General features: G+C 46.5%; 1 protein-coding gene across 1 annotated transcript in view; it reads right to left on the bottom strand.

Annotated features, from left to right (window-relative positions):
• The window catches only part of LOC147698447 (serine/threonine-protein kinase Nek3-like), a 172,592-nt gene that overhangs the window by 60,400 nt on the left and 87,106 nt on the right, over nt 1–25,086 (bottom strand). The window contains exon 8 of the mRNA XM_086935034.1: nt 9,556–9,610. Within this exon, the coding sequence (XP_086791160.1) occupies nt 9,556–9,610 (55 nt within the window). The remainder of the gene's footprint in view (nt 1–9,555; nt 9,611–25,086) is intronic.

Here is a 25,086-nt window from a genome sequence, read left to right as displayed (position 1 = left end):
CTCTCTGAGGCGTACCTGAGGGGCTAGGGGTGGTAGTGTTTGTGTACCTCATATTGTGGCAGGTTTGAAAGGCCTATTGCCATTTTAAGCATGACAATGAGCTGTTTAGCTTTGTGTTGTTCGGACTAACACTCTGTCACAATGGGTACTGCTCACACTGAAAGGCAGCAACATTTTAGGTTGTGTACCAGAACCCTACCAGCCCTGGCTGGTGGAGGCACTTCATCAATGGGAAACTAACCAGCCCTCTTTTTCTCCTTCTCCGCCCTCTCCCTGGTTCTCTGCCCCCGTTGTTCCATCCTCTTAACTCGCCTTCTCCCCAGTGACCTGTCCCCGCCTGCTGTCCCACCCTCTTCTCGCCTCACCTCTGTCTCACGCTTCTGTCCTCCCATTTGCCTGCTATGCACGTTCAATACACCACATCACTTTCTAGCTCTAGGTCTCATCTGCCAGCCACTCCATCAGCGTGTCTGTGCACGTAACTGGTTGCAGTTTTTTTACCGTTCTAGTGCACGTTTTTTGGAATTCTATGGGGTTTCCTCTGATTGCAGACCTACCTGCACATAGTAACTTCCATTTGCTACATGCCTCCTGCTTTTGAAGCACAGTGTTTCAGCTGTTGGTGGCTCTGCAGAAACTCAGTTGAAGAGATGAGCACACACGCAAGGTAGTCGCCCAGGGAGCTGGAGTGAGAGGCGGCTCGCGCAATGTGTGGGGTAACCACTCAGACCCACGCAGGTGGGCAGCTGGAGGGCCCGGGGTACGGCCATGTGGCCTGCGCCGTGAAAGTTGTGCATGCACGCGCCGAGAATCACAGGGTTACCTCGAGAGATTCTGCAACAGGGCTGAAAGCTCCTGAGCACAGCAGCTCTACCGAGAAGCCGAGGAGGTAGGACAGATTGCAACATTAGCATGTCTAGGGGTTTGGAATCTTTATTAGACTTTTATTACCTTACTCTAGTGAAGTTTTTCAGTGCTTCTTTCACATTAACCTAAAATTGTACTATAGCAAACAAGGTTTAATTTTGGAATTTCACTCTGGTTTCCGTGTCAAAATGGCTCACCCGTCTATATTAGAATGATTATTTTACATGTTTTGTCCCGTCACTCTAAGACAAAGGCCACAAGGCTCCAGTGAGTAGACCTAATAGGGCAGTCCTACCTTACAGAACTTTGTTTTTTCTTAGCTATATTTACTGAATACACTTCCATGAGCTGCATCTCCACCCATCTGATCGTTTTATGAATCCAAGGGATTGGTTCAGTGGCGCAAATCCAAGAGGCCATCTCAAAGTCCCCGGGTTCTGGTTGTTTGTTGTTAATGACACTGACACATCCCTGCAAACCCATCATTGCCCCATTTGTCGTAAATACAAGCCCACGGCCTGCTTTCGCTTCCACTTCCTTCTATGTGTTTTATACCAGCATCACAAGTCCTGTGTTCAGGAGCGAAGCTATTAATGTGCGGAAGGTTCAGTGGCACCGGGGCAGAGACTGTCCTTTTTTTGCACCAGGGTCCCACTAGTTTGTGTTTTTACCCACGCCTTTGACCCTGCACCCACTCCCCCCCTTAATGCACTTCGACCTTTGATTACATGGTAGGCGCATCCTTCGTCACATGGCTTCTCAGCGCTAGCACATCCCGCTGGTCTGCTTTCCCACGAAGCAGGCGCGTCCCTGCATGTTTATCAATCCCCGGAGGCGGTGCCTGTGAGAGCCGGGATGAGCTGGAAACAACCCACACCTGCAGTGTGAGAGACGGTGTGTATGAGAGACAGCAGTGTGTGAGAAACAGCAGTGTGTGTGAGAGAGACAGCAGTGGGTGTTTTCAAGGCCGAGTCAGCAGTGTGAGAGAGACAGCAGTGTGAGACCTTTTATTTATGTTTTGGTTTTTGAAACATACATAAAACAAATTATTTAAAATGTCAATAGCACAAACTTGCGTAAATACGTGACCTATTGCATTGAAAATGTAATAGGTCTTGCATTTGCGAGAGATTAAGCTATTGCCATTGTAAATGACAATGCCATTTATGTATCTGTTTTCAAAACCAACACATAAATAAAAAGTTTGTCATTTACAATGCCAATAGCTCAAACTTTTGCGAAGGCGAAACCGTTGCATTGTAAATGCTTGTTAAAATGATGTCTCTGCCTCGTTTTCTCTACGCACTCCAAAACACTCTTGATGTCGTTCCAGCCAGCTATTTCCGTGCAGTCGAGGGTCTTCTTAAAGGAAGCTGATTTGGGATGGTAGACCTCGTATTGCACTTGCTAAACTGAGGCTCCCATGGTATGACGGGGGGGATCACTCTCCTGGATATAAAACATTACTATTGGGCGTCTCAATTGGGAGCCATCAATCATGCTACGTATGGTCCCGAATTGAACCCTGCCTTTGCAATGGATAGATGGCTGTTACCTGGGAGTAACTACTACAGGGCACTATATTCTAGATCGGTGATCAGGGACTTGTCGGGACCTACCAAGACGGCGGTGCGTCTGTGGCGGGATGCAACTAGTTCGATGGGGTGGAAGGACCGCTTGACTCGGGCGAACCCGCTCTATGGCTCTGATAAACTGGGTAAACTGTGGAATACCAAGGGGTTTGATAAGTGGGATCTCATCGGTATCAGTAAGGTGGGAGACCTCTGGGTGAAGGGCCAGATTAAATTGTTTGAACTGCTCCAGAAGGAGTATGAACTAGCTGATTCAGAGTACTTCCGTTATGCACAAGTTCGACATGCTTTGAGGGGGAGGTAATTCCGGAGTCGTCCCCGCTCGAAGATAGATTGTTGGACGGTCATGTGCCCGATAGTACTATTTCCTTAGTCTATAAATAACTAATAAATGATAGGTCGGATCTCCTTTTGCATCTTCATGACTTGTGGACCCGTGACGGCCTTGAACTGGATGACGAGGACTTGCAATCTGCGATCTCCTCTCTCAAGGATGTTGCGATACCAGCTCGACTCAGACTGGTTCAACTTAAGATTCTTCACAGGGAATATGTCACGGACCCCCGATTGGTACACATGGGCCGTTCTGAAGAGGGTTTGTGCAGGCGAGGACGCTGCCAGATGGGGACATTTCTTTATATTATATGGGAATGTCGTGAGGTTGCCGCCTACTGGAGTGGGGTACATGATGTGATGAAGGACGTAACGGGGGTTGCCCTCTTACCAGAGGCTAGGAGATGTCTATTGAATGTCTGGGAACCCACGGATTATAACACAGCCCAGACACAATGGGCGACCCTGGGGGCCATGATCGCCAAGCGCGATATTGCTCAATTGTGGGGATCCCAAAAGCCACCTACAGTTGCATTATGGAAGGAAAATATGGATTGGTGCATGTTCCGAGAAAAAACAGTGTATTTGGCCCGGGGTCGGCCCCGGAAGTGGTGTAGAATATGGGGACCCTGGAACACCTACCGTGGAGATATTTGTGCACCGTCTATTGCAAATAACACTGATGTCCCACCTTCCCCCTGACCGCGCATTCTGACTGCCTATTTTTATGTGTATTGAATTTCTTTTTGTCCTCCCCCCTTCCCCCTTTCATATACGGATTGCTGATTTCATTTGTAATGACTTTTCCTTCCCCATTTGAGTTGACACTTTGTGTAATATGTTCTTACCTTGCTGTTCTTATATTTTCAATAAAAAGAAATATAAAAAAAAATAATAATCGTGAGACATTTGGGCCATGTCCTCCAAAACATACTGCCTCCGTGGGGGCTACGGAAGACATCCAACACACCGCCACTTGTTGTTTGGCCAGCAGCAGGGCCACTAGGGTAAATTGGCAGACCGATTTAGGTAAATGTATATTTATCCTAGTAGTGCCAGCTCCAGTGTGGGGTCTAGAAGGACCTTTATCATCTCAGTCAGTATGGAGAACACCATTTCCCAATATCAGGCCATGGCCAGACAATCCACTGGAGGTGTGAAATATACTATGTAAGAATTTAAAATAAATGGAGTTTGTGGCGAAACATAAAGGCAATGTTTTTTACCTGGGCACAGCACTACTGCCAATCCCTGTCTGGGATCGCTCTTTAAAGGGAACTCCAGTCATATATTGGTAAGGTATATAATTTGTATAATTACACACAACACAGAAGTGCCACATCTTTTTGTCAACATTCTTCTCCCAATGCATTAGTTATTTCTGTCTGCATGAGTCTGTCTTGCATAGGGAGCAAGACCGAATCAGCTGGACAACCTACTCTGCTTTAAACAGTGTGGCCATTGTAGGAAAGTGCTTCTTTTTAGGTTGAGTCTGTAACAGCGCACATGCACTCTTCTGGCGAAGACTTCATGTAAGGGTTTTCAAAAATTAACCTAAGAATCACACACACTTGTGCGTGTGTTTTTTGTTTTGGCCCACGCTATTGGCCTTTGCGTGCGTCTTTTTAACAAAGACAGCACGCAATTTGCCAAAGGCGGGCATTGCTCCAACCATGGCCTATTGGTTGCGGTTACCCGCAGGGCTGCCATGTGGTTTCAATTATCGTGCCCAGACACGGGCGCGATAATTGAAACCAAATGTCTCGCTGTGGCGTTCACCACTCGCGGGCTTGGGTTTTTTTTGGATCCATTTCACAGGGAAGCAACTAAATGAAAGAAGGAAAGAGAGGTTGTGAACCATTTCTTCAAGTCACGGTTTTGAGTAAGTAAAGAGCATGACAGAAAGAAATGGAATAATAGGAAGAGGGGGGGGCAGCTGCCAGCCCAGCACAGAAAAGAAGAGGACATTGTCCGTCTCTTCGCTTTTCCTTCTCTGCCCATCCCCGAACGTCCACAAAAGCAAGCTGAGCCTTATCTGAATGCCTTTGCTATTTATGCAGTCCTGGGACATGGTTTTGAAAAGAAAAAGTAGGGGAACGTAATCAATTTAATATAAGAAGTAGGGGCACGTCGTGCCCTTCCGATCCCATCCACTTCGACCACTGAGGTCTCTACTATAATTTTATTGCAGGCAGCCGTTACAGAGTTACACCACAAACAGCCAGAAGAATGTGCCAGATTCAAGAAATGCCATAAAAAGCCTTGTTAGTAAGGCAGCACCCAAATGGCAACATTTCATTTTCTCTCGGCCTCTAAAAAATCCTTGTAACTGGAGAAGCCTTTTTGCATATTTGGCAGAGGCTCGCCTTTCGCAGCAGACTACACAAGACAAGAGACCCCCTTGCCACATTGGAGATCAAAGATTGCAAAAACCTCGATGGCATGCAGTCTCAGCCTGTACCACTAAGACAGTGAAACCTCACCTTCATTCATACCTGTGTGTAGTAGCGTGTAAGTAGTATTTATTTAATTCATTAGAGTTTAGAACTATTCACATGTCATGGAATTCTATGTTATGTCTTTACATTCCAAATGTTATCCGTTGTCACTTACTTACTGGCTGGAGACTTAACCAGAGGCATGTAAACTTTATCCAATAAAGGATATTGAATTCAACATTATTTTGTGGTGTATTCCATAAAGACACTACACTGTGCTATCACTCTTACTGTTTAGAAAGGACCTCTAGACCCATCTCTTCAAACAACAACTTTATTAGAGAACCTCAAAACATTGTCACTCAGCCCTGTCTGATGCCAACACGACTTTTGTCAGTTTCCTTGTGGCGCCACCACCGATGACCACAACAAGGCACTAGAATCCAGCAATGGACATCGTTTCGAGGGAAAATTGAGTGCCCCAGTGGCACATTAGAATTTTACATCAAGCTCGGATATTCCTTGCACTGGATCTGCCTAGACCAAGCACTTCAAAGAAGCATTTGACAAGAAAACCCTATCTTACAGTTAATTTGTGACATCATAATACCTGCTGCCAGCAGCCCGTGTGAAAGGCAGGTCAGGGACCATTATTATAGCTGCCTTTTAAACAACAAAAAGGAGACCTGGCCTATCCTTTTTATAATTTCTTTTTATAATCTGTTTTTTTCTATTTAATGGCTTAAATAGAGGATTCCTTTGGTCTGTACAGCTCATTCTGCCAAAAGCGCATCCGTTAGTTTTGTATGGATGGTGGATGTTTACCGATTTGCCCAAGATCAGACTTGGGTCGGGTACTAATAGCCGGGATTCGAATTCTAACTCCAGAAATTTAAAGTTAGACCACATCTCGTGATTTATCACATCCAGTTCCTTTCTGCCTCCTAAGGGGACTATTTCCCACGAGGAAGCCGGAACTCCCTCTTTGTGTAGAATAAAGGGGGGGGGGGGGGTTCCCTCCGCATAAAGTGGCATTTTTTATTTCTGACGGTTGATGTAACCTCAATGAAGTGTTTCTACAGTTTAGTGAAAATAGCAGATAAAGTCCTTACAGTGGCTACTGCAGACTCACCCACAGCTGGTTGGAAATTAGGAACTCAAATGTTCCGATTTTAACCGGATAGATGAAATGTTCAGACACCTAAGGGGATCACAACATATTCACCCCTCACTAAATTATCTCACGCCATCCAGCAAGCATTTGCAATGCAATAGGTCTCGCAATTACATTATTTTGAGCTATTGCCATAGTAAATGGCAATGCCTTTAAAAAAATGAAAAGGCATTGTTATGCAACACCTATGGCATTGCATAGCGCGGTGTCCGTGAAGAAGGTGCCGCGCTTATTAAAGTTAAAAATAAAAAAAATAAAAAAGTGTGTTGGGAGGGCAGAGAGCATTGGCATAGCCAATAGGCCTTGCTTTTGGGAACTTATACGTTTTTAGTTATGCAGCACAGTATCCTTGGTGCAACAACATCAACTGTTGCATGGCTAAACACTTATAAGGTCCTAAAGGCGAGACCTATTGGCTATTGCAATGCGTGTTCCTACATGACATGGTCACCCTCACCTTTTGCCTGGTAAGTGATGCAATTTTGACAGAAGTGCGCTGGGTCCTGATATCCAGGTACCCAGTGGAGATCGTTTTCCTTAAAACTTTACAATTGTTCCCCCAATTGGCACTACCTGTAGCACTCCTGTAAGTCCCTAGTACATGGCAACACTGTTACTGAGGGTATGGGTACTAAAGAGGGTCCCTAAGAGCTGAAGCATATATTAGCCACCCAAAGGGACCCCCTCATGCAGACTGCCATTGCAGGCTGCGTGACATGGTGCAGACAAAAATGAAGTCCAGACATGGCACACCTCCTGTGACACTGCATGCAATATATGTAAGTCACCCCTACAGCAAGCCTTACAGCCTTAAGGCAGGGTGCATTATATTAAATGTGTGGACATATCTGCATAAGCCGATATGCCCCTGTGATGTCCAAGTCGATTCTTGGACATTACTAGTGAACAGGAAATACATATTCACCAGGGCCCACTACAGACACTCAATAGGAGTTCCCCAACTAAATGATGGCTTAACTGAAACCAAGGATGTTTGGTATCAAACATCTCGTATTAATAAACCCACACTGATTCCAGTGATGGATTTAATAATACATGCACCCAGAGAGCACCTTAGATGTATCCCCTGAAACCTACAAGTCCACTAATGTGCTAGCTTCGAGACATCGGTGTTCAGGGGCTTGTCTGAAGTGGATGACTGACTTCCTAACTGATAGAACACAGACTGTTACGCCCTCCAAAGTAACCAGGGGGGCCTACAGGGCTCGTGTCTGAGCCCCACCCTTTTTAACATTTAAGTTACCCCCCTGGCTAAACTTATGAGGTCCTTAGGGTATAATCCCATTCATATACAGATGACACCCAGCTTCTTCTCACATTTGATAAAAACAGACCAGATATACAGCTTTTTTTCTCCGAAGGCATGAAGGCTATTGCTGCCTGGATGCAGATTAATTTCCTTCAATTAAATACTGAAAAATCAGAAATCATGCTGTTTGGAGGAGCAGCTACATGCTGGTCGCCCAACTGGTGGCCTGAGAGGCTGGAAAATGCCCCGTCCTCCAAGGAAGTGGTCAAGAACCTAGGCATCAGGATTGATCAAAACCTAACTTTTGACGCTCATGCAAACACCACTGCTGGCTCTTGCTTCTCCATTCTTAGTCTACTTAGAAGGATCTTCCCCCTTCTACCATCTTCCACCAAAAAAACATTAAAGCAAGCCTTTGTACTAAATAGATTATTGTAATGCACTGTTATTTTCGGCAAACGAAGACTCCCTTAATAAGCTACAAGTGGTGCAGAACACGGCCGCCCGTCTGTGGCTGACGGCCCATTTAGAACACCCTCTGTTCCCCTCCTCAATAAATTCCATTGGCTCCCTGTGAGAAAGCGGGTACAATTCAAAATAGGCTCCACTACCTTTAAAGCCCTCAATGGACTAGGTCCTTCCTATCTCTCTAACAAACTAGCGATGTACACCCCTTCACGTCCGCTTAGATCAGGCTCTAAACTTTTATTATGCACCCCTAGAATTAAAAAGGCGCGCAGCGGAGGCACAGCTTTCTCTTACCTTGCACCGGCCTTCTGGAATGAGCTACCTCTCCAGCTTCGTAACTGTCAGAACCTTTCCCAGTTCAAGAAGCTTCTGAAAACTCACCTTTTCTGAAGCTCTTTGCTCTAGCTGTAATCTTCCGTCCTAAGCGCAGAGATACCCCTTGGGGTGATTCAGGGCTATACAAATTAATAAACTTCAAACTTCAACTAGCTGACTGGTCCAGTCCAGCCTGCCAACACAGACGTATTTGTGACCCCCTTAGGAGGTGAGAGCCCCTCTCAGAGGTCAAGAACAATGCCCCCTCTTCCAGGTGTTTACACCCCCTACAAACTGGATAGCTAGCAATTAGCACATCAAAGCCTTTGATATGCAACCCTGGCATCACTCAGACCGGGGAGAAGCCACCCCCTGCCCTGACGCCCATTTGGCACCAGGCAGAAAATTAGTATACAAAATAGGCATAGGCATGCAGCACCCCCAGGTCAGTCACACCCGTAAGGTAAGCTGCCTGAGGTGGCCCACACTAGGAAATTTCTGCCATCTTGGGGAGAATTTAGGAAACTGGAAAAGGTTTATGTTCTCTTACCACAGAAAGTGGTTATATGGGTTGCATAGTGACCCCAAGGGTAGGACCAAAATCCTGGCTAATAGTTTGGATGAGAAGTAGTAACAGAGCTTTAATGGGAAAGCAGCATCAGCCTTGTTGGCCTTGCTATGCAAGTAGACTCAAAGAGAACTTGCAAAATAGACACCCGGACCAAAATAGAGACATACGGGGTGAAAAGGAGAATTTTGGGAGGTGGGGGGATCTGCACACCTATTACTGACGCTCTACTGAAATATTTGTTTTTAATATATAATTTGCTTTATTATCGGTTTTATTAATGATTTATTCATGTGTATTGCTCTATTTTTATTGCAGCTGTTTATAATATGAAAGGGTTTTAGTTTGTTATGATTTAAAGTAATTGTGCAATAAATAAATATAAAATCTTCAAAATAAGACTTTTCAAACAAATCTTTCTGTAAAAGGTTGTATTTCAGATTCTATGCAAGCCTGAGGCAGTTTCCTTCTGAGATCCCTCATTCAAGATAAATCCATACATAAATGCATGATTACTTTAAATTACTTACTGGGTGTTTTAAAGTGCACAGTTCATATAAAACACATCCCAGCGACCAGATATCACTGTGGGGTTAAAAAGAAATACACAAAGATTAGGTATTTAATAGTGAGAGCCCAAGGTTAATACATAATAAAAAGACTACAATTTCAAAGTCACAGGATTGCCTGGCTCATCAGCGGTTAGTGGAGTGATCGCACACAGTGGACATTTCTGACATGATTTACCTTGGACTTATTCTTTCTGAAATGTCGTTTTTTTATTTTTATTTTTTATTTTTATTTTTAGGGTTTTATATAGCGCGAACTTGAACCGATTAGGTTATCAGAGCGCTTTACATAGCACCAGTTCCGTTACATGTTATCAAAGCACTTTACATAGAATCAGTTACGTTACATAAGGAACACATTTCTTTTTGTTCTAGTGAATAGGGTTATCTCTTCACACGGGGGAAGGGATACACCTGGCTATACTCCAACAGTCACACAGGCGACTAGTCGTTAAAGCTATATCTCTAAACACAGGGAGGGGATACACATGGATACAATCTAAAAATCACATAGGATACTAGTCAATAGAGTTATCTTCTATCTACACAGGAGGGATATGACTGGAAATACTCTAAGGGTCACATAGGAGTGGTAGACCTAGTATGTGAATACCAAATAACAGTAGACACATTTACCATTGTGAATCAGGCCCTGTAAGTCTTTGATCCCTATTCTGTTCTTGAAAGTTGCATATTTATAAATAAAAATAAAAAGAAGCCTTTTGCACTAAAAACCTAGCATATATTTCAACTAAGAAAAAGGAGGCATCTCTACTCTGAGCCAATTCCAATGCAGTCAGAACGGCTCCAACCCACAGTCAGAGCAGTTTCCAACCGCATCGGAATCGGACCTTAGTGTAAGGCAAAGTGCTATGGTTGAAAACATGAAATCCAGTAAGCTCCATTTTGATGTTTTCCCATTTTAGGACTATTAGAGGTTTCCTCAATGTCACCATGTTCGTCATTTCCATGGATCTATGTTTCCAGGTGTTTTCTCCAAATTTTCCTTAACATGTATTCCATTTTTCACAAATCCTCAATGTTACACAAACCGATCTCCAAATACCATACAGGCAAGTACATGCATTTACTTGCAAAGATTTACAAACTGCCCACAAAATTTTGTTGCCTGGTTTCTATTTTTGGAAGATGGAAGGGGATTTCTCTACATTTTCACTAAGAGGTTTAAACGGCAGTCCATGACTTGGTACAGGCATATTCAATGCCTTTAATAAGCACACATGTGTTGAGCCTTTGTCCGGGGGATGTTAAAATAGGCAAAAGACACTGAATGCTCACTATCCTTTGGTAGCATGGTCACATACACCGTTATATTCTTTTGTAGACCCCACTCCAAAGTACAGGCTACATTCGGAGTATGGCAAGTGTCAGAGGGAAACCCTGACACAAAAGATCAATGAAATGCACATATCCTTACTTTAATTGTAAAGGTGGCCAAATTCACGAGCCACTGAAAGCAGGACGCTGTAACCTAACCCTTAAAGCGTGCGTATTTTAATACGCAATCATAAACCCCACACTACTGGAAATCCTTCACCGTTCCCGCCTCATAATCGTAATCTGAAGATTGTAATTTACAAGTGTGCCAGTGTCGAGCTATGCAGAATATCTAATAATGTGCAAGTCACATGACTAGAAAAATCTTCACCTGCCTTTGACTGTCTATACCCAACGATATATTCCACACTCCAATCTACCTTCTACACTTACCTGTACATCTGCACTTACCTTAACTACTATATCTTCATCAACCTCTATATCTACACCTAACTCTTCCTAGTTCCCTAACCCTCTTTATACATGTTACCCATTGCTAATTAATATCATGTTGATATTCCTGAAAGGATTATGTTACTTACCCAGTAAGCATCTGTTCTTGGCATGTAGAGCTGTAGATTCACATGTTTTGCATACTTCTGCCATCTAGTGCTGGGTCTGGATTTTGCAAGTAGTTTTTCTTCACAGAAGTCTTTCCAGTCACGAGGTAAGGTGACTCCTCCTTTCGGTGATAGCGCGCATGGGTATCAACTCTATTGTTAGATTGTTTTCCCACAAGAGGGTGAGAATGGAGTAAGTGAGTGTAGTAAAGAGATGTCTATGCATATGTAATGTAAATAAGGAGAACTGGAACAACTACAGGTGAACGAGGAGGTGGGATGGTACATGTGAATCTACAGCTCTACATGCCAAGAACAGATGCTTACTGGGTAAGTAACATAAGGTACATACTCCATTTGAGGCATGTGTGCTGTAGATACCCATGCTTTGCATAGACTAGCAGTATTCTCCCAAAGCGGAGGCTAACCAGTAGTTTATAGTTTATTATTATTATGCATAGTTAATTAAAACCAGTGCAAAAACATTATACAAAACAGTAGAAAAAGACTTTAAAATATCATAAAATTTGTACATTGTAATCATCAATAATGAGCTTGCACTAAACCCAGTCTGAATGACCGGAAGTATTTGTCTTATGGCGGGGCAACATGTTCCCTTAAATAATGAGCTTCCACTACAAAACCCAGTCTGATTGAGCAAATTATTTATCTTATGGCGGGGCAGCGTGTTCCCTTACATCCTGTAGGCCGCCTGCTTGTTGCCTATATCAATGATCGAGAGTTTTTGTTTTTGGCAGTTTTTGCTCGATCATTGCAAGGAACTTAACATATCTACAATTCAGTTTCGTGTTCAAAGGGTTCAGGCAGGCTAGCACTGCTTGCCTTCTCGTGCGAATCCCTAGCTGCTTGAACTGGCCCTTTAAAAGCTGTTGACTGGCTGGCTGTAACTCTTCACAAAGACAGGTCAGAAGTAGTATGTCGCCCTTGTCTATGTTACACAGCGGACGAACCTCGTGGCCATTGCTCCTGAGCCATGGTGGTAGATGCTCGCTGCTTGGCAAGACCCCTAGTCTGTATTTCAAGAACTTTCGTTTTGTGGTCTTAGGATAGCCCTGACTGAAGTATGGTTGTGATGACAACGATTTATACGAATTTAATGTCATCCAAGCGTGTTTTCTTTTGGCGAATGTGGCCTTATCCTCTAGTAAGGATAGAGTTTTGACCGTTTTCCAGACTAGTTTTTTTAATTGGTTATGCCCAAGTTGCATATCCCAGATCGCAGTTAGATTGGTTGCCCCCAGGGCTTCCTGCAGGTAGGATCTTGACTGAGATGAGTCCCTGTTTTGAATATCTTGTCATAGCAGCGAGTTTAGAGTGTTGGTGGGAGCCAAGCGAAGTTTGTGGCAGCAGATGATGTATGCTCCCTGTCTGGCAACAACTTGCTTTTGCAAACCAGATTCCAACCTGAGTTGGGCAGGCGATGTATAGGATGGGAGCGAAATCATTATTCTATAAGCTTTTGTCTGGATTATGTCCAGGTTCTTGGAGTCTCTACCACGAAGCGCCTCGCTGCCATAGCAGATAGAAGGGAGTAGCTTAGCCTGAATAGCTCTCAGGTAGGGGGTTAGAATTGGCCCCATCAATTGATTGGCTATGTTTTTTAGTGTGACGGCAATGCACGCCCCTCTCCTTTTCGCTTCATGCTTTTGTTGTGCAAAAGTGCCATCTCTATCAAAGAGGACTCCCAGGTATTTGTAAACGAGTGCAGACTCTATTTTTTGGCCGCTTAGGGCCCATGATTTCTGAATCTTCTTCTTGGTGTTGATCGACATGGTGCGTGTCTTGCTCAAATTTATTTTAAGTTTATTTTCCTTAGCGTAGCTGTTCATTTGGGTCAAAAGATGCTGGAGGCCGATGTAAGTGTGGCTGAGTAACACGACGTCATCCGCATACAACAGGTTGCTCAAGATTTTCCCTCCCAACCTCGGGGAATGCGAGTTGCATGTGTTGAGTAAACCTGATAGATCCGCCATAAACATGTTGAACAATATCGGGGCAAGCACGCACCCTTGCTTGAGGCCTTTGGTGGTGCGGACTTTAGATGACAGATGTGTGCCGCCTCCTAGCTTCACCTGCACCCAAGTATCAGAGTGTAGAAGCTTCAGCATGCTTAGAATCGGCTGCGGTAATCCCCATTGAACCAGTTTCCCCCAAAGTCTGCCTCTCTCGATGTTATCAAACACTGCACTAAAATCGATGTAGCACATGTGCAGCTGCAGTTTTTTTATTTTTGCTGCATCGATCATTAGAGAGATGGCCAGAATGTTGGTAGTTGTACCTGTATTTTTTCGGAATCCGGTCTGGTTCATTGGTATGAACTGATTTGAATCCGCCCAAAGCACGATCTCCTCTAAGAGGGTTCCCGCAAAGTATTTTGCATCATTGTCGAGGAGGGCTACTAGTCGGTAGTTGTTAGGGTCCCTTTTGTCACCTTTTTTAAATATAGGGACAATCGTTGACCCTCTCCAGGGTTCTGGGATTTTTTTTAAGAGTCTGACTTCCGAGAATAGCGGTTGCATATTGATAGCCCATTCTGTGATCTTTTCCTTGAATAGGGCTGGCGGAATGCCATTCGGTCCGGGAGCACCTTCCTTCCTGCCCTTACGAATCTGCTTTTTTATTAATGCTATTTGCTGGCCGGCTGTTATATCCGGTATGTTTTTGGGTAGACCTTGCTCTCTCTTGGTCAGGGTCTTCAGCGTAAGTATTAAGGAGTTGGGCTCTGTGATGTTCATTATTTGCGCTCCTGCATATTCTGGTAAGTCATTGAAGTGGGTAGAGAGGTAATTAATCCATAACTCTTCCACAATATGCGAGCCTAGATCTTTATGCTGTGGTCGTAGGATCCTATTTACTGATTGCCAGAAGCGTGAGCTATTACTACTTTTAATGTTGTGTAACAATTTTGCCCATGTCTCATTTTCAGCATCTTTTTTTATGTTCCATTTTATGCATTTGAGCTCAGTTCTTTGTTTCTTCAGCACTGTCCGAAGCTGTACGGTATCGGGGGCTGATCTTAGCTGTCGTAGCGTCGAATTTACTAATCTTTTGTGCTGCCTTAATTCTGCTTTTGGTCCTTTTTTTAAGTTGGTTTCACTCATTTCTTTATGCAAGTTAATTTTTGGGGGGATCTTTGTTGCCAGTTCTTTTAGCAAAGATCCTGTGTATTGCTCCCAGTGGAGGATATGCCCAGCTGCATTTGTTTTTTGTGTGTTATATCGTTGGAGGGCAATATCAGCCAAAGTTGTTAGGTTGGTTGGCGTGCATTTGATCCTTTTTTGATTGTTGGAATAGATCGCCCCTAACATTTTGTCTGGTCTGATTGCAATAGGAGACTTTGTTGTCAGATTGCATTCTTGGGGGCGGTGGTCACTTTCGTCTTTATCCCCCATTCTAAATTCCAAGATGTGGGGGAAAAGTGCCAGACTGACAAATGTATAGTCCAAGATGGAGCTAGCTGTTTGTGAGTAGAATGTTTCTACTGGAGGTCGATCTGTCGTGAATCTTCCGTTTAATGCACGAAGATTTAGGTGTTCTAAGCCATTAAGTAGGGCATTATATGGATGCTTTCTCCTGTGTTGCGGGGAGCTTTGCGATGGTATCGTATAAATTATGTTTAGAGCCAGGACCTCTTCTTCTGGTGATGAACCAAGCAGGTTTTGGTTGAAATCCCCTGATAGGAGGAAGAGTGGCTTTTCCATCTGAGACATATACTCCTCAAGTTGTTTGGTAATTATTTTGGAGTCGTTGCCTCTGTGTTTAGGACGGACATATGCATTGACAAGGCATATCTCTTCTTCTTTGTTGCAGAGTTTTATTTTTATTTTTACTGTTAAGGTTGAGGATGTGGAGTGTTACGGTCAATGGTGATCGGGTTCCTCTGGGGTTCGGGCCGCCGAAGAGTGGCCCTCAAGACCCTGACGAGGCCGAAAGCTGAGGGTGGGCTGGCGGTGCCGGACTTCGAAAAGTACTACTTGGCAGCGCAGCTGCAAACGTTCACCCAGGAGGTCGCCAGGGAATTCCGAGGCCCAGAGGACAGGAGGGGCATAGGGATAGCTAGGCATGTTCTCTCCTTCATAGCGCTGCGACAGCGTTTGGCCTTGCAGGACTTGACACTTGAAGAGAAGACCATTCGCTTGTGTTGGAACCGAGCCCACGCCCGGGGCCAGTTGCGGATACCGTATGCACCCGAAATACCTCTGGGCATGCTGACGGCCCTGCCTCATGGCGGTGATTGGTCACGATTAGCGGATTGGGAGGACGCGGGCCTACAGTTGGTGGGTGACCTTTACGAGGACGGGGCGCTTTTGCCCTTTCAGGAGCTCATTGATCGCTTCGAGGTTCCTCGCGGTGATTTTCTTCTGCACTCTGCCCTGGTCCGAGCGATTCAGGCGCACTGGAAGCACGGGCAGGAGGAACCTCCTACTTCTCCGGTGTGCCAATACGTTATGATGTCCGCGGGAACTGTTAAGGCGGTCACTTGTCTGTACGGCAGACTGCTCAGTGAGGGGTTGGCCCCCCTTACTACTTTAAGAACCCGTTGGGAGGAAGACATAGGGAAGGAGATCCCGGAGACGACCTGGTCCCAACTCATGAGACGGGCCTGGAAGGGCACGCGACACGCCCGCTTTCAATTGGTCCACTACTACGTACTCCATAGGGCATATTTGACCCCGGCGAAGATCCGACAATATTTTGCCACGGACTCCGCGGACTGCCCCAGGTGCCAAGCGCCTGATGCAGACCTTCTTCATATGTTATGGTCCTGCCCGGGGCTGTCCTCCTACTGGCTGGAAGTGGGGGATACCCTGGAGGAGGTAACGGGGAGATCCTTATCGGTTGATGCGGCAGTGGGGCTCCTGCACTGGTTCCCACATACCCCCAAAAATAAAATCACTAGTAAATTCATTGATCTGGGGCTTCTCCTTGCTAAGCGGGAGGTGACCAGGAATTGGAAGGCACGGGTTGGTCCAACGGGGGCCCGATGGCACAGCGAACTCTTGAAATGGGCGGCGGGGGAAAGCACGCTGCGGTACCAGTTAGCTAGGAGACAACATAACGAGAAGGCGCAGGAGGCGGCGCTTGAATGGGAGACATTAGTGCAGGCCCTCAGGGATTATTGCGCTCCCAGCGATTCCGAAAGCGAAGATGCAGCTCGCCCCGAGTCCCGATAGACGATTGCACTTTACATGTCTTCTGCTCCCCTCATGGGTCCTCTCACGGATCCTATTACGGCTGTTACTGGGCACTGATGGCGGGGTTGGGGGGGGGTTTTTTTTTTTTTTTTTTTTTTTTTTTAGTGTTTTGAGGGGGGGGGGGTTTCTTTTGGCTTTCTTTGTAGGATGGTTTAGAAAAGCAGATGACGGATAGTGGATCATCCGGACCAGCTCCGACTTCCTGTTGAGTCCCCATTGGGTATCGCCGCCCGACCCTCGGGTTGCGGGCTGAATGGCTGTGTAATGGTTCATCCTGCTAGGGGACGGAGGGTTGTATTCTATTAATTTTGATTGAACTTATAATGCTGGTCGCTTTGTAAAAATTTACTGATTCCTGCAATAAAAATAGATTTAAAAAAAAAAAAAAAGGTTGAGGATGTGGAGGAGTTCATGAGATCTGCCGAGGATATTGTTGTATTGGATATGTATGTAGCTAAGCCTTCTGACTGGTGGCCGAATCTGTTGATTCTGACTGCTGCTGTTGAGTAGCAGGTAAAACCTGTGATAAGTTGTGTGGAAGTGACCCAGGTTTCCTGCAGCATTACTATGTCAAATTGAGAGATGTACTGCTGAAAATCTGGGTCGTCCATTTTTGAAGTTAGGCCATTTATATTCCAAGAGCAAATGCCTATGGTTGTCTCCCTACCCATTGTATCGTCTCTCATTTGTTGATGGCATCAGTCCTCTTCAGGGTGTATGAAAATCGTTCTCGAGAGAGTTTCTCTTGTTGATGCTCGATTTTGATGTGGCGGCCCCCTTGTACTTGCTTCCGTCCATCCCCAGGGACTGCGTATGATTTTGTTTAGCGGACTTCCTTTCAGGGGCTTGCTAGTGGTAAGCGTGAGGGTCTGATGATCTTTTGGCGCTGGGCTTCTCCTGCTTATTGTGGACGCTGATTCGAAACCAGCTGCCGCCCGCAGCCTGTCTTCCGGACGTTGCCAGGGTATAATCTCTCTCTTTTTGGGCGAACTTCCCAAGGCACCTTTGAGAACGCTGAAGGTGTTTGCCTGTCTGGCCTCTGATTTTGAGATTGTCCTCCTCTGTAGAGGAGATGGGTAAGCTGGTTTTGATATGGGGACAAGCTTAATGCCCCAGACCATGAATTGCTCAGCTTCTGCTGCAATAGAATCTGCAACATTATTAGAAGACCAGGTGGTCTTGGTCCTCTCCGGGCTGTTTGGGTTGGCGGCAGGCAAAAATTCAACCGAGATTAAGTCCTTAGTGCTTATCCCCTCCAGGCTGGGAATATGTTCCATTAGTTTGAGAATGTTGCCACGATTCAGCGTGTCATGCAGCCCTTGTGACTTGTATTCCGGAAGAAAAACCAGCATCTCTGTTGATTGTTTAGTACTTCCTGCCTCATTATATTTTTTTGATAGGTGATGTACTTGAGCTGGCGAGCCATGACCTGTGAGGGTTTTATGAGATGCCGGGATAGAGCCTTCACCTGGCTTGTTGGCGATAAGTGATGATGCTGTAAGAGGGGGTGTTTGCTTTGATGTTGATCGTGATTCGAATGGCCGTTTAGCTTGGGGACGCTCAGATTGACTAGAGACAGGGTGGATAGTAAAGTCCAATATATCAGAAGAATGAGCTTCATGAGTTTGGCTTGGTATTAAGCCAGGTTTTCTAGTCCTGTTCCCTGCCTCATAGTTTGACCTGGGTGGATAGTCACCTGCATCTATTGATGGTATATCTTGGTTGGTAGTTGGTTCTGACGTTACCCTTTCCATTGGGAGAGGGGGCTCCTTGTTTTGCAGCATTGAGTCACCTGCTTGATCCTCAGAGGCCCTTACAATCTTATTTTTGGCACCGTTTGGCAGTGTAAGATGTATGAGCTTTGCTGCCGCCTCTCTGTCTTCGTTTGTTTGTACCGTTCAGTCTGTTGCCGGTAATCCTTGGGGCCCTTGCGCTTCTTGGTTCTGCTGGCTGCTGTTTATTTTGTGCTGCTGCAGGTTTGATCCTAAGGGCAAGTGGTTTTCACTGTCTGTTGGATTAGCATTGTTACTGTCATCCAAAAAGTTCTCCTTTATGTCGTAGAAGATGGGGAAGTATTTAGACGTAGATGTTGCAGATTTTTGCTTACGCCCTTTTCTTTTTTGTTGACGCCATTGTTTGGCGTTAAGTTTTTGCGAATACTCCTGTCCCGTGTGGCTTGTCTCTTCATTTGTGGATACTAGATGGCCAGTTGGCTCTGCTATATTTCCGGATACTTCGCTCCTGATGTCTCCTTCTTCAGAGTTGGTAGAGCCCATGTCTTTAGTTGCGTATCCTCCGTGTAGAGTCTTTATTTCTCCTATTAGTTCTGTTAGCATTGAAGGCAATGTGGCTACTTTGACTAGAGCCTGGCTGCAGTTGCAGCTCAGATAGGTGTTTGATTGTGCCCTCAGTATCAGGTTGTTTAGGTTGCCTAACTTGTCGTCAATGCCAGCTGTAAAGACTGCCAATGTGTTGAGAAGATTAAGTTGAAGCTCCATTTTCTCTGATTGGTATTGCAGGGTATCTACTGCTAATTGGATTGTGTTTAGCAGTGAGTTCCACGTTCCGATGTTTTGTTCCTTTCTCCGCTCATTCTCTTTAGAGTCGTTGGCGGGCGTGTTTATGTTTTTAGCTACCAAAGGTAATTCGGGGACATGGGTCTCTTTTTGATCAGATGTATAAGTGGCTAGCATGTCTTCCCATTCTTGTGTGTTAAGATAGGACATTAATGCCCTTGCTTCGGTTTTGCTGCTACTAGAATCGTGGGGACTTGCTGCCTCCCTGCCTGAGACGCTTCTTGGTAAGTCAAGGGTTTCCTGGTCTATAGATGGTGGAGTGCATTCATCCGTTAGATGAGACTTGATGGGTGTGCTGTAGATGTGGCTCATAGGTTGCGAGTTCGGCGCCGGACTGGGTGCTAGTTCTTTTATAAAAGCCGGCGTTGATGTCTCTAGGCCTGCCCCAGAAACCCTTTCAATTGGGCAGCTATCTGGTATATCAGCTGGTTTTTGCGCTAAGATGAGTTCCTCGTTCACGTTAGTTTTAAGGTCTGCCAGTGGAGGTGCAGGTAGAGGGTTCTGGTTAAAAACAACGGTGTTAAAAGATTTCCCTTTTGCACTTGAGGCCTCCAGAGGAATGCTCGTGCTCCCATTCCCCGAGATGCAGCTCTGCGCCAAATCCGACGTGAGGCCCCCCAGGCGCAACAGACTTGCGGATGTGTGCAGAGGTGGCAAAGAGCAAGCTGGTCCCAAGGCAGCGGGAAGCAATGGTGTTTGCAGTCCGGGCAGGTGACCGTTGCTCGAAAATATAGCCGCGCCCACGTCCTTTAGGAATTCAAACTTTGAGTATATTTTAGGCTGATAGAGTTTTTTAACAGTTTGTTGAGTGCTTGCTACGGTCTCTGGTATCAAGGCCATTAGAGATCCCTGCTCTGTTATATTATGACTCTAACCCAGATGCTGCTCTGATGTACAGAGATTCGGCTCCGTGCTGGTGCTCGAATTTGCGTTTGTTTTCCTTTTCTTTTTCTTTTGCCCTGTCCTGTTTCTTAGTTTTGCGTCCATTTTTGCTATGGGCTTTGGTTTAGCTTCCAGGGGTCTCCTGACCTTTCCTGACCTCATGTCGTTAGTAGCGATGATAGTAGGCTCTCTTATTTTGTGTCTGAGGGTTGAAGGGGCTGTCCCGCCCGCTCTTTCTGTACAACAGCTGTCTCCTCTCTCTCCTCTCCTGGAAGCGTGGGCTGGCAACCGTTAGGTTGAGCGCGCTAGCACGATGCAACAAAGGCTATTGGACCCGTGAGGGAGCTCCCGCACCTGAGACTCCCTACCAGATAAGGTTGCTGGTATGATAGCCGCTGGAGTAGCCACTGGTCCATAGATGGTATATAAATGTAATGGAGAGGGCGAGGGCTGGTTTTAATTGGCTTTACCAATAGCTGGCTAGGTGTGCTGGCTGAATATGAGCTGGTTGGATATAAAGCGGAGCGGAGCACGCAGAAGGGGCCGTAGGTCAGTCAGACCTAGTCGGACCGCTGTCAGACCCCCCCCCCCGCCCCCGGGCTCTTATTTAGCAGCCGCCTCTATCTGCAGCCGCGCTCGCACATGTAAACTCGCCTTCCCCCGAAAAGACCTTGTGCCTCGTACCTTACAGATGGTCGCTGGTCGATGGTGATGCACAGGGGTGACAAGTAGAAAGGCCCCCAGTACACAGCTGCCCTTTTCCCCCCACCGCACCGCCTCCTCCTCTGTACCAAACAAGCATGCAGCGGGCAGGTGGGCAGAGCAGAACAAGACGGAATTGCCGGAGCAGCCAACACGCCAACAAGCCAATGTAGGGCAATCACCTGCTCAGATGGGAACCCTTACCACTAATCTTTCGCTATTAAAAGCTTATCACGACAAATTAGCGGACAGAGTCAAAGACAAGGGTGCAACACTGACGGACCTCACCCCGACGGTGGCGGAACATACCACCTCCATCCAACAAATACAACAGCAAGTGAAGTCCCTAATGGAACGCGTGGAGGATGCGGAAGGCCGCAATCGACGCAAAAACATCCGCGTCATTGGGCTTCCGGAACGGAGCGAGCCCACGCAACGGAATTCATGGAACAGTGGTTCCGGGATCACGTGACCACGGAAGGCCTGTCGCCGCTCTTCTGTGTGGAGAGGGCTCACCGGATCCCCACTGGACGGCCGAGACCAAGACAACCGCCACGACCACTGATTGTCAAAATTCTCAACTACTGGGACAGAGACATACTGCTTCAAAAGGCCCGGGAGAAGTCCCTCATTGAATATGAAAACAGGCGTATCTTGCTATATCCGGACTAAACCAACCTAGTACAAAAACAACGGTCCTCCTACTTCGAGATAAAAAAGAGACTCCAAAAAGCCAACCTCCGCTATGCCCTACTGTTTCCAGCCCGCCTTAAGGTGATACATGACAGTAAAACTCACTTTTTTGAGAGCCCCACTGATGTGGAGGAATGGCTAGAGGTAATGGACATTGAGGAGAATCCAGGACCGACTCAAGGATCATCAGCCAGCTGATCCAGGGACGGCTCAGACCACACAGGAGGTACTTCCAACACGCAGACTACGAGATCGAAACGACGTAAGCCTACTAAATCCCAGCAGAAAGAAGGCCAGAAAGACGCTGTCGCAATGGTGGGCTCCTTTCGAGAAGAGCGAGACATAATCAATATGGACACTGAAGACAGTACATTGCACTCGGACTCGGAACACAGCATGGTATTGTTCCCGACTGTAACGCCAAGAGCAGCAGATGAACTTCTGGACAATGCCCAGGGAGTAACTGCCTAAAAGGATGGGGCCTGAGGCCCTAGGACCTACTGATATCCTTTCTCTGTTGTATAATGATTGAAAAGCTGAGTTGAAGGGGGGGGTGGGAACCTGAAGCAGGAGAAACTGGCTTTGTTATAATATCTGTATGCTGGGGTTCGGTTTAACTAGGATTTGTTTACCACATGGTAGTTGCGATTGGTAGACCTCATAACCTACATTCCTGCAGAGAGGTGAGACACAGTGATACGGAGGCGGGGAACCCCCCCCCCCCGAGGCTACCAGTAATAGATACTTTTAGAAATAACTTCCCTGGCGGCGCCGTTGAGCCGGCAGCGCAGAAATGTGTGACTTTGTGGACACGGCACATGCTTAGTCGACCCCCCAAAGGCGTATGCACCACAGATTGTTTGGTTATGTTTTGCATTTTCTGGTTCGGCACAGCAACGTTCCTACGCTGCGCCTATAGAGTTCGAGTTTGGGGAGGGATGGAAGACGTCTCCTGGCTAGCACTGACAATACAAACATCACAACGCGAGGCACTGTCCGTTGTGGCACCTGTACTCAAGTATGGCTGATACGAAAGGAAAATATAGGCTGGCTACCTGGAATGTACGGGGGCTAGGAGCAGTACAAAAACGACATAGAATACATGCTTTTTTACTTCACCAATAGGCTCAAATAGTATTTCTACAGGAATCCCACTTAACACTGTCTGAGGCACACACATTACGGAAAAAGTGGAGGGGAACTATATTCTCTACAACATACTCTGCCTTTTCCAGGGGGGCCACCATATGGGTGCGACACAGCACCCCTTTTGTGGAACTTGAGAGGAAGGTAGACGAGTAAGGGCGATATATATTGGTGAAGGGCACTCTGGATGGTACAATGCTGGTCCTGGGCAGCATCTATGCCCCGAACTTTGACCAGGACAGATTCCTCGCAAACGTAGGCCGGGTTTTAGCTGACTGGATAGACATCCCCTGGATTTTTGGGGGGGGGATTGGAACATGGTTCTAGATGTTGATCTGGACAGGTCGCACCCCCCCCAATCCCCCCTCCAGACGACAGGCATACACAAGATGGCCGACTCTTTTAGAAGCTGGCTCCAGGGATGGGGACTGACAGACGTATGGCGCACCCTGCAGGAATATTCTTATCATTCCCCAGTGCATGACCTGCATACTCAACTAGATAGATTCTTGTGTACCAACTCCCTGCTGACCAAATGTACGTCCTCAGACTACCTAGCTAAAACCTTTTCGGACCACAGACCACTGACACTCGATCTACATTGGGGGAGGGTGCCATCACCGGTACCCACCTGGAGACTTAACCCACTGCTACTAGAGGATGGCCCATTCCGCAAACACCTATCGGATACACTAAATAACTACTTCAGAGAGAACTGGGACTCTACGTCCTCGAACCTGCTGGTGTGGGACGCCATGAAGGCTGTGATAAGGGGGGATGCTATCGGCCAGCTGATGGGAGCCAGACAGGAAATTCACAGGAAACTCTGTGAGGTCGAAGACCGCCTGAAAGATCTAGAGACGGCGGCGGGAGTAGACTCCGGGCGTAAAGGGGACTTACAGTTATGCAACATAGAGCATGCGGAACTCCTGGAAACACTGAGAGTCATTGATCACAAGGATTATTTGAGATGCCAGCAGGCGGAAGCAGACAGGTCTGGGGCCCTACTAGCTCGCCTGGTCCGAGACAACCCCGAAGTCCCAGTGATTACGAAAATTAGGGACGGAGCGGATAGGGAGATGTCCACACAGTCGGATATTAACACTGCATTTAGGGTACACTGGAGAGGCTATATGCCCCTCCCCCCGAGGGTGGTGGAGACGAAATGATAGAATTTCTAAGAGACCTACCCTTCCCAACCCTGACCCGGGAAGAACATACTGGGATGGACGGACCCATTACACAGCAGGAAATCAAAATAGCCATTTGCTCCCTTAACCGGGGCAAAACCCCCGGCATGGACGGGTTGCCTGTAGAATTTTACCAGACTTACTCTGCAGAGGTTGGTCACCTACCTGCCACGACAATGCAAGCCTCAGTGATATCCATACCAAAACCCGGCAGGGATACCCTTGACTTGAATAACTACAGACCCCTCTCAATGCTCCCCACAGAGTATAAAATACTTAGCAAAGCTATCGCTATGCGAATACAGGCCCACCTCCCTGCCCTAATACACCCAGACCAATGCGGCTTCCTCCCAGAGAGGAGTACTTCCCAGAATACGAGGAGACTCCACGCCCTCATGTCAGCCACGCAAATGGACCTTCCTCAGGCCGGTTGCATCGCCTTGGACCTCCGGCAGGCATTCGACTCCCTGACATGGAATTTTATGTTCGAGGTCATACGGCGTTTCGGCTTCCCTGACTCCCTAATCAAATGGATTTGTCTACTGTATACGAACCCGACAGCTAGAGCACGCACAGGCAGGTATATCTCAGATAGCTACGATATTTATAGAGGCACCCGGCAAGGCTGCCTGCTATCACCTTTGCTGTTTGTACTGACACTCGAGCCCCTGGCGATCGCGCTCCGGACCCGAGCGGGCGAGGTGGGTATTTCCATTGGGGGAACGCATAATTTGATATCAATATACGCTGACGATATCTTAGTGTATCTTCGAGATTTGAACAGGAACCACTCAAACCTGGCGACCGGCTTTGACCGTTTCGAGACCGTATCTGGCCTGGCCATTAACCCGACAAAATCCCTAGGCTTCTATTTCCGCGAAGGGCAACAACACTCCCACATACAATTTGGTGATTACCAAATCCAAATAGCGCCAACCACATTTGAATACCTAGGCCTTAACGTTTATAGAAGACGGGAAGACCAGATTGAGGGTAACATGCGGAGGGTCATTAATGGTCTCCGAAGTAGTGTGAACTTTTGGACATCCCTGCCACTATCTGTCATGGGTAGGATAGCAGTTTCAAAGATGGTCATGCTCCCCCGTATACTGTACTACTTCGTTAACCTCCCGGTCCTCCTCCCGCAACACATATTTGCCACACTGAACACGATCCTGATTACTCTCAT

Source organism: Lissotriton vulgaris, chromosome 8 (genome assembly GCF_964263255.1).
Source record: "Lissotriton vulgaris chromosome 8, aLisVul1.2, whole genome shotgun sequence".
Lineage (NCBI taxonomy): Eukaryota > Metazoa > Chordata > Amphibia > Caudata > Salamandridae > Lissotriton > Lissotriton vulgaris.
Note: the sequence above shows the minus strand (reverse complement) of the source record. Positions and strands in the feature narration are given on the sequence as shown.